General features: G+C 42.1%; 1 protein-coding gene across 2 annotated transcripts in view; it reads right to left on the reverse strand.

Moving 5' to 3' along the window:
- PRDM2 (PR/SET domain 2) overlaps window positions 1–14083 on the reverse strand; it is a 119122-nt gene that overhangs the window by 58828 nt on the left and 46211 nt on the right. The window contains exon 5 of one of the 2 annotated variants that reach the window (XM_060141386.1): window positions 10176–10302. In XM_060141386.1, the coding sequence (XP_059997369.1) occupies window positions 10176–10302 (127 nt within the window). Of the gene's footprint in view, window positions 1–10175; window positions 10369–14083 lie in introns of those variants that run through there. The other variant, XM_060141387.1, reaches the window with a different exon arrangement.

Raw genomic sequence — 14083 nt, forward strand, 5'->3', positions numbered from 1 at the left:
TAATTTTTAGGGAAAATTTAAACAGAACAGAAAGAAAAATGCTTAAGAAATTTGAAAAATGAAAGCACAGATTACTAAGCAGCAGTTCCGTCCGGCCTACAGTGTGGGTAAGGGTGTTAAGGACTTACTAAACCTTTAAGGAACAACTGAATAAAGAACTCTCAGTAAAAGTTTCAGGTGGAAAAAGCCATATTACATTTTGTTACAAATCCAAGAAGTTTTAAGTTTTATACATGCACGCATATTCTAAAGACTCTATTGTGGGATAAACACAATTAAGAATCACCCCTGCCCCACATGAGGAGAATTCAGGAGTGCACACAAACAGGTTAGGGCAACTCCTTTCTCATTCTTATTTCCTTTCTTGCTTTTCCTCCAGAATGAGCCAAGATGCTAGAATAGGAACAGCTTTATCAGCAAACAAAACCTCTTAAGAAGCTACTGCTTCAAACAGTTCATGAATTCTTAAAGGAAAAGGTAAAAAATAAAAAGCCACGCCCCCATAAACATTTTGACAAAACAAACAAGATCGCTATCTTTTGTTGGTGTCACATCATGAGAGTGAAGGAAACTAATAAGCATGATTTTACTCAATTCTACCACAAACAAATCAGAATTACACTTAAAATCAGTTTCTAGATTTAATTTTTAGAGTGTATGTTAATTAAAACACGTTCATGATCTATAACATTCAGCTTAACAAAACTTTTAAAGTTATATTTTACTCAGTGGAAGAGTCAGTCATTCTCAACAAAAGAACACTAGTGCAGAAGAGGACACTAAACATCAGTGGCTTCTTGAAATCATCAATAAAACAAAATGGAAGAATTCCACAATCCTAGACACAATCCCTCTGCCATCCACAATGCTGAGGGAGTTAGGCCAAGGCAATGTCTCACTCGGTTCCTGTGGTTTCCAAACGGATTTCAAAAATAATACACAACTTAAGAGAAATGAAATATTTATAAGAAGCTCAAACCAACAAATATGTCATTAAAAAAAACCAAAACACTTAACAGACAAGGGCTGGAAAGGGATAAAAATTTAATCTGTTATTTTTTTTAAAAACTGTTTGAGGTGCTCAAAGGAATACAATAAATCTGTTTAATCCATAAACCCCAAAGCAAAAATAACTCAAGGCATTAGCTTTCACCATAACTTAGCTTTCCAATACCAAAGATTTCACTTAATCACACTGCCTTATTATTTAGGATTAAAGTGGGCAATTCTAAAGTGAGTAGTGAAAATTCATCTTGGCTAATTAGCAAAGCCTTATAAAACACTGCTACTTATTCAGTGTAAGTGTCCTGCTTAGAAACATTATAAACAAAAACTAGATTTAGGCAAGGCGGAGCTGAACAATTTAGTAGCTGGGCGAACCTGGGCAAACCATGGAACCCCTCAAACATCAGTGACCTCATCCACACAGGAGGAAAATGATTCCCTACTTTGCAGGGCTATTGGGAGGATTAGCAATGATGTACACGGAGCACCAAGCACAGCGCTAGGCACAAGACAGACGTGCTAAAGAAACGAGTAACTGCTGTCATTGTCACCATCAACAGAAAGCGGTTCATCACTTGACGACATGATGTGCGTGTAAGTGTCAAATCATGAGATGTGTCCCTATCAAAATACACTGTAATGAATGAATTCAGCCAAGAACTCTTGTAATGTCTGACACTGGTTTAATCTGAGCAGTAATAAAGAAAAACGGTTGCTTTCCACATTTATCTTCTTCACTTTGAGAAACAACAGTAATGTTTTCAAATAACTCCTGCTTCTCCAAGTCATTCAGCTTCCTAAACTATGTCGACCAAGCTATTAACATTAATAAAAGCAACTGTCCTTGGCGGCACGCAGAGTATGAGCAGATAACATGAATGCCAACAGGAGCACCGTGTGAGCCTGTCTGAAGCTGCAACTCCCAGTTCCCCACACAACCTTTAACGGTTAGGAAATGTCTATTAATTTTTAACCAGCTTGAAGGTATCCTTGGGGTATTTATCCAATTCCTCAGTTCTTCAGAGGCAACTTCAAATGTAAAAGTATATACACTCTCCTCTCTGTAGTTCTACTGGGAACATGGAAGTTCATGTATTGGGTTGGCCAAAAAGTTCCTTCGGTTTTTGAGTAAAAATAAAAGACACATTTTTCATTTTCACCAAGAACTTTATTGAGCAACGTATTCACTGTTCTGTTCCACTACCCTCTGCCATTTTTCAGGCAACTTCATAATTCCAACTTCCCAAAACTTTTTATCTTTTTGAGCAAAGAACTGTTCCAGGTGCCTTTTAGAGTTTTCTAGGGAAAAGAAAATTTTTTCCATTAAGAGAATTTTGTAAAGACCAAAATAAATGGAAATCCGAAGGTGCAATGTCTGGTGAATATGACAGAGAAATCAGAGCTTCCCAGCCAAGCTTTTTTCTCTGGTCATCAAAGAAACACGCATTGCATTATCCTGATGGGAGATTATGCATTTTCTGTTGACTAATTCTGGATGCTTTTTGCCAAGTGCTGCTTTCAGTTGGTCTAACTGGGAGCAGTACTTGCCGGAATTACCCGTTTGGCTTTCCAGAAGGAGCTCATAATACAGAACTCCCTTCCAATCCCACCATATACAAAAACTTCTTTGGATGAAGACTGGCCTTTGGTGCGGTTGGTGGTGGTGCATTTCACTTGCCCCACAATCTCTTCCGTTCCACATTATGGTACAGTATCCACTTTTCACTGCCAGTCACAATTTGTTTTAAAAATGCAACGTTTTCGTTATGTTTTAGTAGGGAATCACATGCAGAAATACAATCAAGAAGGTTTTTTCGCTTAACTTACGTGGAACCCAAACATCAAAGTGATTAACATAACCAAGATGGTGCCAATGATTTTCAGCGCTTGATTTGGATATTTTCAGTATGTCGGCTATCTCTCACACGGTATAACATTGATTCTTCTCAATTAATGTTTTGATTTGATCGCTATCAACTTCAACTGGTCTAGTGACCGTGGAGCATCGTCCAACGCGAAATCTCCAGCACAAAACTCCACAAACCACTTTTGACACATCTGATCAGTCACAGCACCTTCTCCATACACTGCACGAATCTTTTGGGTTTTTTTTGCATTTAGGCTGCTTTTTTACCTTTCTTGAAATAATAAAGCATAATACGCCGAAAATGTTGCCGTTTTTCTTCCATCTTCAATATTAAAATGGCTACACAGAAATTCACCAATTTTGGGCTTCCCTGGTGGCGCAGTGGTTGAGAGTCCGCCTGCTGATGCAGGGGACACGGGTTCGTGCCCCACTCCGGGAAGATCCCACATGCCGCGGAGCGGCTGGGCCCGTGAGCCATGGCCGCTGAGCCTGCGTGTCCGGCGTCCAGAGCCTGTGCTCCGCAATGGGAGAGGCCACAGCAGTGAGAGGCCCGCACGTACAGGGGTGGGGGTGGGGGAATCACCAATTTTGATAAGATTCGTTTTAAATGCATGCTGATAATGACAGCTGTCACAATGCAATCTAACAAAACCGTTTCAAGTGAAGTTAAAGACAACTAAGCACTTACTAGAGCCATCTTACGGCAAAAACCCAACGAACTTCTTGGCCAACCCAATACTGTAACAGCTCTGTAAACAGAAATGTAAAACTGTCTAAGAAAAGGAAAAACTCGATAAGTTTTAAAAACAATAATGAATTCATAATGTAGAAAAAGAACCCAGTATTTTTATCTAGGCAAAGCACAGCAAATTTTTTTTTTTACTTTCAAATTACAATTGGATTTTTAAAAATCAACAATTTTGAACTCCCTACATTCAAGGTCCTTTTACCTTTTAGGAAACTTAATAATTAACCCTTTTCTTCTGTATGAGGCAAGTCTCACCTTCCAGTTTCCACATGGACAGGAGAACCAGGATAACAACCTTAGAGCACAGCATATTTCCTAACACACTCCATTATGGTATATATTAAGAATTTTGCAAATTCATCCACTAAAATACAGTTGAAACTCTGCAAAATGCTTTGAAAACCTGTAGTTAATCCATAAATTTCCCTATGAACAAGGTTATACACAGCAAGAATCAAAGGCACAAAAAGATCAACCGGGCTTCCCTGGTGGCGCAGTGGTTGAGAGTCCGCCTGCCGATGCAGGGGACACGGGTTCGTGCCTCGGTCCGGGAGGATCCCACATGCCGCGGAGCAGCTGGGCCCGTGAGCTATGGTCACTGAGCCTGCGTGTCCGGAGCCTGTGCTCCGCAACGGGAGAGGCCACAACAGTGAGAGGCCTGCGTACCGCAAAAAAAAAAAAAAAAAAAAAAATCAACCAACTTATTTACCTAAATTTAGAGCAATTCAGTAGCAGTAGAAGTAGAATTAGAAATCAAAAAAATTCCTAGATTCTTACTGTTGCAAAAACATTAAAGCTGCACTAAGCTTTTAAAAACAGACCACAAAAACAGCAGGATCAACCAGGCAGGAAACCCTCAGAGACAGGTCACCCAATGTTCAGCAAAGGCATCACTAAACTAGTGGCAGCGAGAGCTCCACTGGGGACCGACTAGGACACTGCTCACTTGGGCCCAAGGCGACAAGCTCACAAGCCATGTAACATCTAACGCTGGGGCCCTATCTCCACAGGATCGTAGCCACCTGCAACTGCCCCAAGCCCTGCTCCAACACTTGCCAACAAGAACTAGGGATGAGCGCCCTGTAAGTGGGCACAGGACCTGCCCGCCAGGCACCCAGAAAGCTCAGGGCCCATCTGCAATCATCCTCAGGCACCATGGCTAGGCCTCTGTCATCCAGCCAGGCCTCCACTCTTCAGCTTTGGCCAAGGAACCTCGAAAAGAGCTGTCGGCTACTGGGGAAGGTCAAGACATCAAACTCCACTGAAGCCCACCTGTTCGCTTTTGTTAAATGTATTCTCTAATGTTAACTTTAAATGGAACCAGTGCTATCACTTCTGCTGTTGTCCACCACAGGCAAAAGTAGACAGAAAGCAGAGTATTATGAAGAAGAAAAGGCATGCAAAACCTGGGCTCAAGCTCTGACTCTTGACACTCATTGGCAGACAGAGCTTGGGCAAGTCATCCACCCTTGCTACGTGTCCATTTCCTCATCTGGAGCTGGTACAAACCACGCAGAAGCAGAGGCTAAATGGGAATGCCCACGAGACTGCTCAGTACCACTCAGCACTACTCAGGGCTCACTGCTCCGTCTGGCTGCAGCGCCACACAGCCCACAAGGCTCCACGTCTCCATCAGAGCCTCTTGCCGCATCTCTGTTTCTACTTGTTGTCCAGCAATGTCCTGTGACCTCTCATGTCCCCGTGAGTTTCTTTCCCCAAATCTTTCTTTCTTCCCCTCCTCAATGTTCTTCACAGGCATCCTCCCCACTGTGCTCTGCTTTTCGACAACAAAGTAGCATCACCTCCTCTCCCAGAGGGCTCCTGCCAACCCCTTCCCTATTCTAGAGCCTGTACACACATCAACTAGAACACCTAGTAAACCTGACCCACACTGAGCTGCAATAAAACAGACGATAAACTCCTCCCCGGATGTTTTACTCATCTCTCTAATCTCCCCTACCAATCCTGCCACTGAGTGCAGTGCTGGTGGGAAAGGGGCCAGTATGTCCATTTGCACAACTGAGTTTCAAACAGAAAGACTCATGTGGGGTTCTAGGTGGCTCTCCCTATACACCACCCCAGCAATAAATAACCAACACTGCTAAAAGAACACCCAATCCGGTCCTTCTTCCTGGAGCTCTCAGCCCCGAGAACTTGACAGGGCCCACCCCTGTGTCAGTCAAGTCACAGCCTCTGAAAGGCTATCCCTGGCTACCCGTCCACAGTCACACCATACGTAACCACCTGCAACACACACACACTTTATTAACATTATAAGATTTGTCTTGTTCATCTGTTGGTTGGTTGTCCCCTCATTCTCCAGAATGTAAATTCCATGAAAGCAGGGACCTGGGTTATGTTAGTTCTCTGCTGTAGCTTCCAGCACCTAACATAGTGTCTGACACAGAATACACTTGTTAAATAACAAGGCGAGGGGATGGGTGGTGGATATCTCCAGGTTTTTTATGTGAACAATTTTAATTATGGAAACATGAACTATTTCCTTTTTAAACTGGTTATAATTTAACTGTTCTGTGGTGACTAAAAGTCACCTTAGATAAATACTAAAAACTAGTTGATCTCAGGGACTATTTACAGCTTTTAGAAAAGATTATGTGAACCTGTTAAGGGATCTCACGGCACTGTGCTCTTTATAGCTCGTTACTGTTTTTGTTACAAACTTTGTCTTCTTAACTGTCTGGCTATTAGCTATAAAACTACTTGCTGCTACAAATAACTCTTCTAATTTCCTCCTTCTAATTTGCTATAGACAGGAAAGTCAACAGGTTAGAAGTAGGCCTAAAGTAAGAGAGAAGCAGCCTACAGTGAGGCCCCGCCACGGGAAGGGAGAGGGAGGACCCACTGCTTCCTTAGCGCTAATACAAGTGCTCCATAAATACTGACTGATTAACTGACTCACAAGCTCAGTAGCTCCTCTGCAAGAATCACATAGGTAGCCAACCATCAGCCACATTCTGTCAGTGGCACTTACAGGTACCACGGACCCACATGCTGCACAGAGATGTTCCTTATTATTATCTCTCCTGCTCTTGACAGCAACCCAGTGAGGTTGGGTATACAGCACAAGGACCATTCCATGTTATGACACCTACTTTTAAAGATATGGAAACTGCACCCCCATTAAAAGTGACATGATTTGCCCAGCCATACACCTGGTAAAAGCCCGAGAGTCCCACGTTTTTCATTCCTTCCACTAAGCCCATGTGCATCAAGACACTGCTGCTGCTTTAGAGTAAAAAGAACTCTGGGTAAGGTTCTTATGTAGCCAAAAGAGAGCAGGGCAACAACATTCTATTATAGTCTATATTTTAAAAGAACATTTGCCAACAGTCATTTACTGCTAACAAACAAATTCAACAGAAATCAAGACGATAAATACTTCTAAATTTGGCCTTTCTATGTTCAGATCACAATCTTCCCGTGGATTAAATACGAATATTTCAGTGAAATATTGAAAACCCAACACTGAAAACCCTCTCTTCCTCTCCACCTGGAAAGTTTAATCTGTCCCATCCAAGGAACTTCTCACGCTCAATCTCATTACAGGGGCTGCTAAGACATGTAAGAAGTTAGGCTGAATTACAAAGGTGAGAATCCAGAATTCTAGTTCAAAATGCCTAACATATGAACACCTTTGGCCACTGGCAGAACCGCATGCTCCCTGGTCAGAGACAATATGAACTGTGTTCTCACAGCACTGTGTTCTCTTCCTTCATTGCAGGTTTGCATGAGTCTTCGTTTGCCAATCAACAAATTATTTATTGAGGGCCTGTTCCATGCCAACCATCTAGGCCCCGATCAGTAACTTACTGATTTAATGTTTGTCTCCCCCACTAGACTACAGGCGCCAGGAGAAAAGTTACTGCTGCTTTTTTGCTCACCATTGTCCTGTACGACCTAGCAGAGCGCCTGGCACATGGCAGGGGCTTAACAAACATTAGTTCAATGAATGACTGAGAGACAGACAGAGGCAGAGAGACAGAGACAGAGAGGGAGAGAGAAGAGGAGGGGCCACATTGTATGCAAAGGAATCAGGGCTTTCCACTGCCCAGAACACGCCGCATGACCCACCAGCGATCTGATGAATTCTGAAAGGCACCACATGCAATGCACAGCTGTAGGCACAGCAGCTGTCATGCAAAGGATCAGAGGCCCAGAACTATGAAGAATTCAGCCCTTTGTTTCTCTCTGCCTGCCTCCTAACCAAAATGAAGTTAGGTCCACTGTCAATCTACCTGTCAGCTGCATGTCTTCAACATCTGGCTTTCAGAAATACTAAGTTAATATTGCTACTGAATGAAATTTATGTTGATTTATTCTCTGACATCACTGCCTGAAAAGGTATTTAAATGTCTGAGGTCACACATAAGACCTAAATAGAACCAAGTTAACATAAAAAGTTTTCCATTTCAGGTCTTTGTAAGCTATAAATTAGCTTTCACAGAGTACTTAATTTAAAAACAAAAAAGGTTTGACTATTTAAACTTTAGATCATAAAGAGCAAACACAGCTCCTTACCAGTAAGCTATTCAAAGCAGACTGTTAAGTTCCGAGAGGCAGCCTCACATAAGTATTTTAACTAAAACTTAAGATTCAGTCGGTTATACACAGCTCGGAGTAGTTATAAATAACAGGATAATAAGAAATATGAACTACTTAACTCAATGCAAAAACCCAGCAATATGGGCAGGTATAAAAATGAAGATGTGTAAGTTCATGTACCACTAATAAAACTTATTTTCAGTTTTTTCCCCCACATTCAAATAAAAAAACAAAATTAAGGAATAAATAAAAATCTATGAAATGTTCTAAACATGCACAGCAAAGTACGCTGAACAGAGAAAAGCATTAGGATGAAGTTGCTATTAACCTATTAACCTATGACTATATTTAAATTTACATGAGTTAGTTATGCTTAGTAACAGAGTAAAGATTCGCTGCCCTCCAAACTCCGGCCCCTGCAAATCACAGCTTACCTAGAAAGGCTGGTGACATTAGTTATACACAAAGTGAACACTAAATAAAGGAACCATTTGAATTATGTGAAGAGTTTGCAAACAATTATGCGCTAAGCCTAACAGCAACAAAAATCTCAAACCTCAAAACAGTAAACAACAACAAAAGCAAACAAACAAAAAACACCTGGCAATTTTCTAGACCCTGATCATCTGATTCATGATCAAAGCATTTAATGACCTAAAACTGACGAAATCGAGTTAGATAAACAGCAAACATGTATTCAGTAAAAGGCCTAACAAACTCCCTTGGATGGGTTATTGATTATACCGTAAAATACAAAGAATATGTAATGGAAAAATCAGAATAGACTTTTTTAACTTCTCGCCTACATTTTTAAATGTTACTTTTACATTTTTCCAAAGTCAAGTTTACATTATGATTTTATTTACAGTATGACTGCCACAATTCACTTTGCAGTGTTCTAAGTAAAGGCTGGACTCAAGTTCAGATGGCTACAAACATTTATTTAAGACTTAGGGCGGGCAAAAAAAAAAAAAAAAAGGAGATTTATATTAGTAAGAAACTACCATACCCCTCGCCTTGGCATATATTCAAACAGGGCTCTACGAAAGATTCACTGATTAATATTGAAATTCTTCATTAAAAGAAAAAAACAAAACAAACAACGTGGAGAATGCCAGCTGGAAATATGATATATCCAACCAAACTATCTTCCTCCCAGAAATTATCCCCTGCCTTCTGTAAGTGTGACTACACTTCACCTTTTGTTTGAAAACATTATTAAACAAAATAAAACTGTTGGAGTTGAGTCAAAAGTAACAGCACACCGTTCAACTTCCATTTTGTTAATGGCCTAATTTCAAAAAGGTCTGCGCTGAAACCTTCGCCAGCCGCGAGTGTTGCAATCGTGTGCAGCGCAGTCTTGAGTGGCGTGGAGTGGCCCAGGGCCCGGCCCGGGGAGGAGTGGGGCGGCCGGATGGCAGGGCCCGGCCCGGGCGTAGCGGCAGTGTACGGCCCGGCCGGCTCTCCCTGCCCCGGGAGGCCAGTGCATCGGCCGCAGCGCGTCCGGCCCTCCCGCACAGTCCGGGCGGATGGACACGAGGCCGCCGAATCTGCGGAGCTGGAAATGTCACTCTCGGAACACATTTTATGACGCGTTGCTGGCGAACAGCACAAAAAACTAAGAATATACCGGGCGTGCAGTGTACGGCTCTGGAGAGACCGACCGCCGCTCCCACCCGCAAGTCCAGAGACCTGCGCTGTGGACAAGGGAAGTGACAACTGGCCTCGGGCCCCTCGCGGTGCGCGTCCACTCACTTTTCAGCGCCCGGCTCCTCCACCCCAAGTTAGAAAAGAGCTCGAGCGCGGCGTCCGGCGCCGTGATTCAGCAGCGCCGGGGGGGGAGGGGGGGAACTGCACCCGGGGGGGGGGGGGCGCGGGGGAGGCTTGGCACCGGGTCCGGAAAAGGTCACTGTGAGCTGCGGGTGCTGCCCGAGCCCCGATTCGGCCCGGGCCGGGCAGCCGCGGGGAGCAGGGGCGGCAGCGGGCTCCTACCTTTCCTGCTTTTCGGGGAGCTCCGCTTGCTCCGGGCGCTGGCTCGCTCTTCCTCAATCGCAGCTGCTATCTCGGGGTTGTCTTCCCCATTGTACCAGACCAGGAGCTCCTCGCCCGGCGCGATTGGCTGCGGGGAGAGAAGAGACAGGCGCCGGGCCAATCAGAGCGAAGGTTGTTGGCGGGGCGGGGCGGGGCAGGCGGGCGGCGCTCCCAGCCGGGCCGCCCGAGGCCAGCCCGGCAGGAAGAGCTCCTCCGCCTCGGCGGCCGCGGGCCGGACGACGCGGGAAGGGACCCTCTGCTGGAGGGAGGACCTCACTTCCCGGCCGCCTCCTCCCCGGAGTCCGTCCGGTGGATGTCGGGATCTGATAGGATCGCTTTAAACTTAAAACTGCCATATGTTCCGGAATCTTACTGTTGGAAGCCTCACAACTAACCACGCAGAAGGAAAAATATGCCACGGAACCACAATGTCCACGAAACCTAAGCTGATGAGAAAATTAAAGCATAATTTAAAACACCCTGGCAGTTTGGAAGACGTGATGAAAGCTAATTATCAGCGCAGGTTTCAGAGTCCAAGAGCAAGTTAAGCATGATAAGACCTACATGCCAGTGCACATTTATAATGCACCGCTAATTATATCACGGAAATGCTAAAAGAAGAGGCGGTGCTGAGGACCCGAGCGTCCTGGCAGTGTATTGTCTCTGCGCTGCTGCCAACCTGCTCCGGTCCTTGGAGAATTCACTGCCTTGCCCTCTGTACTACACCTCGAGTCTACAAGACAACTTTTAAATTTAGAAAGAAATGCCTAAAAATACCTCACGTGTCATGCTCCTAAAACATGAATTCTTAACAGTCATGTACACCACCACCATGCTGATTATACCTAGAGAACAAGATCGTGAAGAAAAAATATACTGAGTGGAAAGATTACACTCCTAAGTAACACTGAAGGAAATGGCTTATTGGTTTCTCTCACAATGACTCATCTGTTCAAAAAGTTCCAAGAGTATGAACACAAGTAAAATTCCACCTAAAACCCAGTGAATAAAATAAAAATCCATGAGTCCATACTGATATGAATGAATGAAGAAATGAATGAATGAACGGACAGGTAAATAAATAAGGAGAGCTCTTCCTATAGTAGATCCCAACTAATCAATGAAAAAGAAATAATGGAATTAGAAAATCACAACTAGACAATCATCACAGATTAATAATTGATTCAGGCAAGAATCACCAATGGATGCTAAAACTAGTAGATTAAAGTTTGAGGAATAACAAAATATTTGCATGGTCTCGAAATATCTCCCCATAAAACATTTATTAATGACAAAGAGAAAAACAGTACCTTTATAAGACAAGTCAACATCATATGCCTCCTGATATGATGCACAGAAAAGAACACAGCATCACTTCTGGAGATGAAGTGAAGCATCACTTCTGCTGAAAATGCATAAATGTAATTCAATCAAGATAAAACTTAAGAGAAGGCCAAACTGTGGGACATTCTACAAAAATTACTGATCAATTCTCTCAAAACTGAAATGTTATAAAAGACAAAGACAGGTGCTATACAAACTAAGGAGACTGATGGGACATCACAACTGAATTCAATGGAGTTTTCTTTGCCTAAAATGACATGATTGGAACTGACGAAATTTGAATAAAGTATAGATTAGCTTATAAAACACTAAGCTTGTGTGAGCTTCTTGATTCTGATCACTGCACTATAGTTATGCAAGAGGATACCCTTGTTTTAGGGGCAGGAGGAATTCCATCTAAGATGTCCATTTAGAAGCAACATAGTCACTTCAACATACCTTCTAGTCTAGATAAGGTCTTTGAAAGTAAATATTATTTTGTTTCATTCTCTGCAGAACTCAATGTTTATATAGTCCAAATTTTAAAATATTCTAAATTCTTTAAGATAAAAGAACAAGCCACTGTTTCCTCTGTTCCTCCAAGGATGGCTAAAACCTGCCATTTTTTAAATCTTTAAACCAATGTATTATTTCCCTTCTTGAATCAGTTACACCTAAAACAAAAAAACTTAATCTAATGTATAAAATCTTAATGAGTTAAAATAGCCATTACAGATGCCTTTTGGCACTCTTATGAGCTAACCTGTTTTTGTTGAAGGAATGAGCTTCTTTATTTAAGTAAACTATTTCTAGCTCCAAATGTATATATAGTATGCTTCTTCTCTATGTTTTTGTTACAAGTCACATATTTATGAAATGGTGTTATCATATAATACTTGAAATGATTAGGGTCCGCAGAGATATGTAAAGTCTTAAATAAAACAAAAGTAAAAAAGAACATGAAAAGGAGTGAGGGAAAATATATTCCCCATTTCTTCCTAAACCAAACAGCATAACCAAAACACTGGCTAGAAGAACCTACTGGACATCTTCGAGATTGATCCCCGACTCAGCCTAAGCATCTACATTCATGCCACTCCAACCTTGTGCAGAGGACTAACTGTACTAGCAACTGGGTGAAGTTAAATATCAGCACAGACTCTCTACTTAGGAGGGTCCGATTTTGTTCTTGCAAAAACCACAAAACACCCCAGTATCTGTTTTTACCTCAAATCTAATATACAATTTCTAAATGGTTGTTAATGAACTGAATAGCTAGATTAAGAGCAACCTGATTTGTCAGCTACTGAACAACCTTCAAAATTGTTAGCAACTGAGATGATCATGACATTATTGAGCTATGTACTTCCCAACTTTCTATTAAAACAGCTACACAAATAACAGGGCTTTATGAAGAAGAGGAAAATAATACATCTTTTAAAATGAACGATTGCTTGCTTCTTCTGTACTGTAGTTTTTTCTTCTGCACTGCTTAGCGCATTTAAGATTTTGTAAGTCAAATTTCAGAAGAAAAGAAAATTTATGTCCTTAAACACAGGAAATACAAACCCACATTTAAAAAAATGAAGTCAAAAGTCCAAACAACCTTTTTTTAAATATATTTTGATATTTAACAAAAAACAACAACAGGAAGACTTTAAACTCTTCCTTTGGGTTCTGACAGGCTTATAGAATGAAGCACACTCTCTTCTCTAAATATCAGTAAATATAAACCTGAAATTTTACCAGACCAATTAGGTACAGGCAAGGGTTGCCACAAATATTCCTGACACTAGGTCAAATTAAGAGGAATACTCCAGAATTATGAGAACACACAAAGCACTCCACGCTTACCCACCTACCATCTATCCCCCAGCATGATCTTTTAAAAGTCATGGGTCAGACAGCTTCAATTCTCAAATGGGTGAACTGAAGACTAAAACTCATATGTTTCCCTACAGGCCAGTAGGCCCCCCGATCTGGCCCCTGCCCACCTTACCAGCCCCATTCACCGCCTCTCCTTGCTCTACTCAAACCAGCCTTTGTTCTATTCCTTTAAAAAAAAAAAAAGAAACAAACAAAAAACCCCCCAAAATCTAGCTTATTCCCACTTCAATACCTTTGCTTCCTGAACTGCTCTTCCAGCAGAGATCTTCGAGTGGCTGGCTCCTTCCCATGCCAGTGGGGGAAGGGAAGAGGTGTCCCCATGTCTTGTCTTCCCTGACCTACCAGAGCTACAGCAGCCCTCCCCCTACCTAGACAATCTATCACATTTTATTGTCTTCAGTGCACTTATCACTATCTGAAATTATTTTGTTTACTTGTTCACTTGTTTATTATCTGCCACCTCCCCCATAAAATGGAAGCTCCATGAGACCAGAGACCTTGTCTGTTCTGTTCACTACTATAGGAGAATACCTGGTACATAGTAGACACTCACTATTTGCTGAACTAATAAATAGATGAATGAATGGAGAGCAAGCTAACAATTAACCTTCAGGAATTTAAAACAGTTTTTAATCATATTACAAACAAAACCAGGTGAT

The sequence above is a fragment of the Lagenorhynchus albirostris genome, chromosome 2 (genome assembly GCF_949774975.1).
Source record: "Lagenorhynchus albirostris chromosome 2, mLagAlb1.1, whole genome shotgun sequence".
NCBI classification, from domain to species: domain Eukaryota; kingdom Metazoa; phylum Chordata; class Mammalia; order Artiodactyla; family Delphinidae; genus Lagenorhynchus; species Lagenorhynchus albirostris.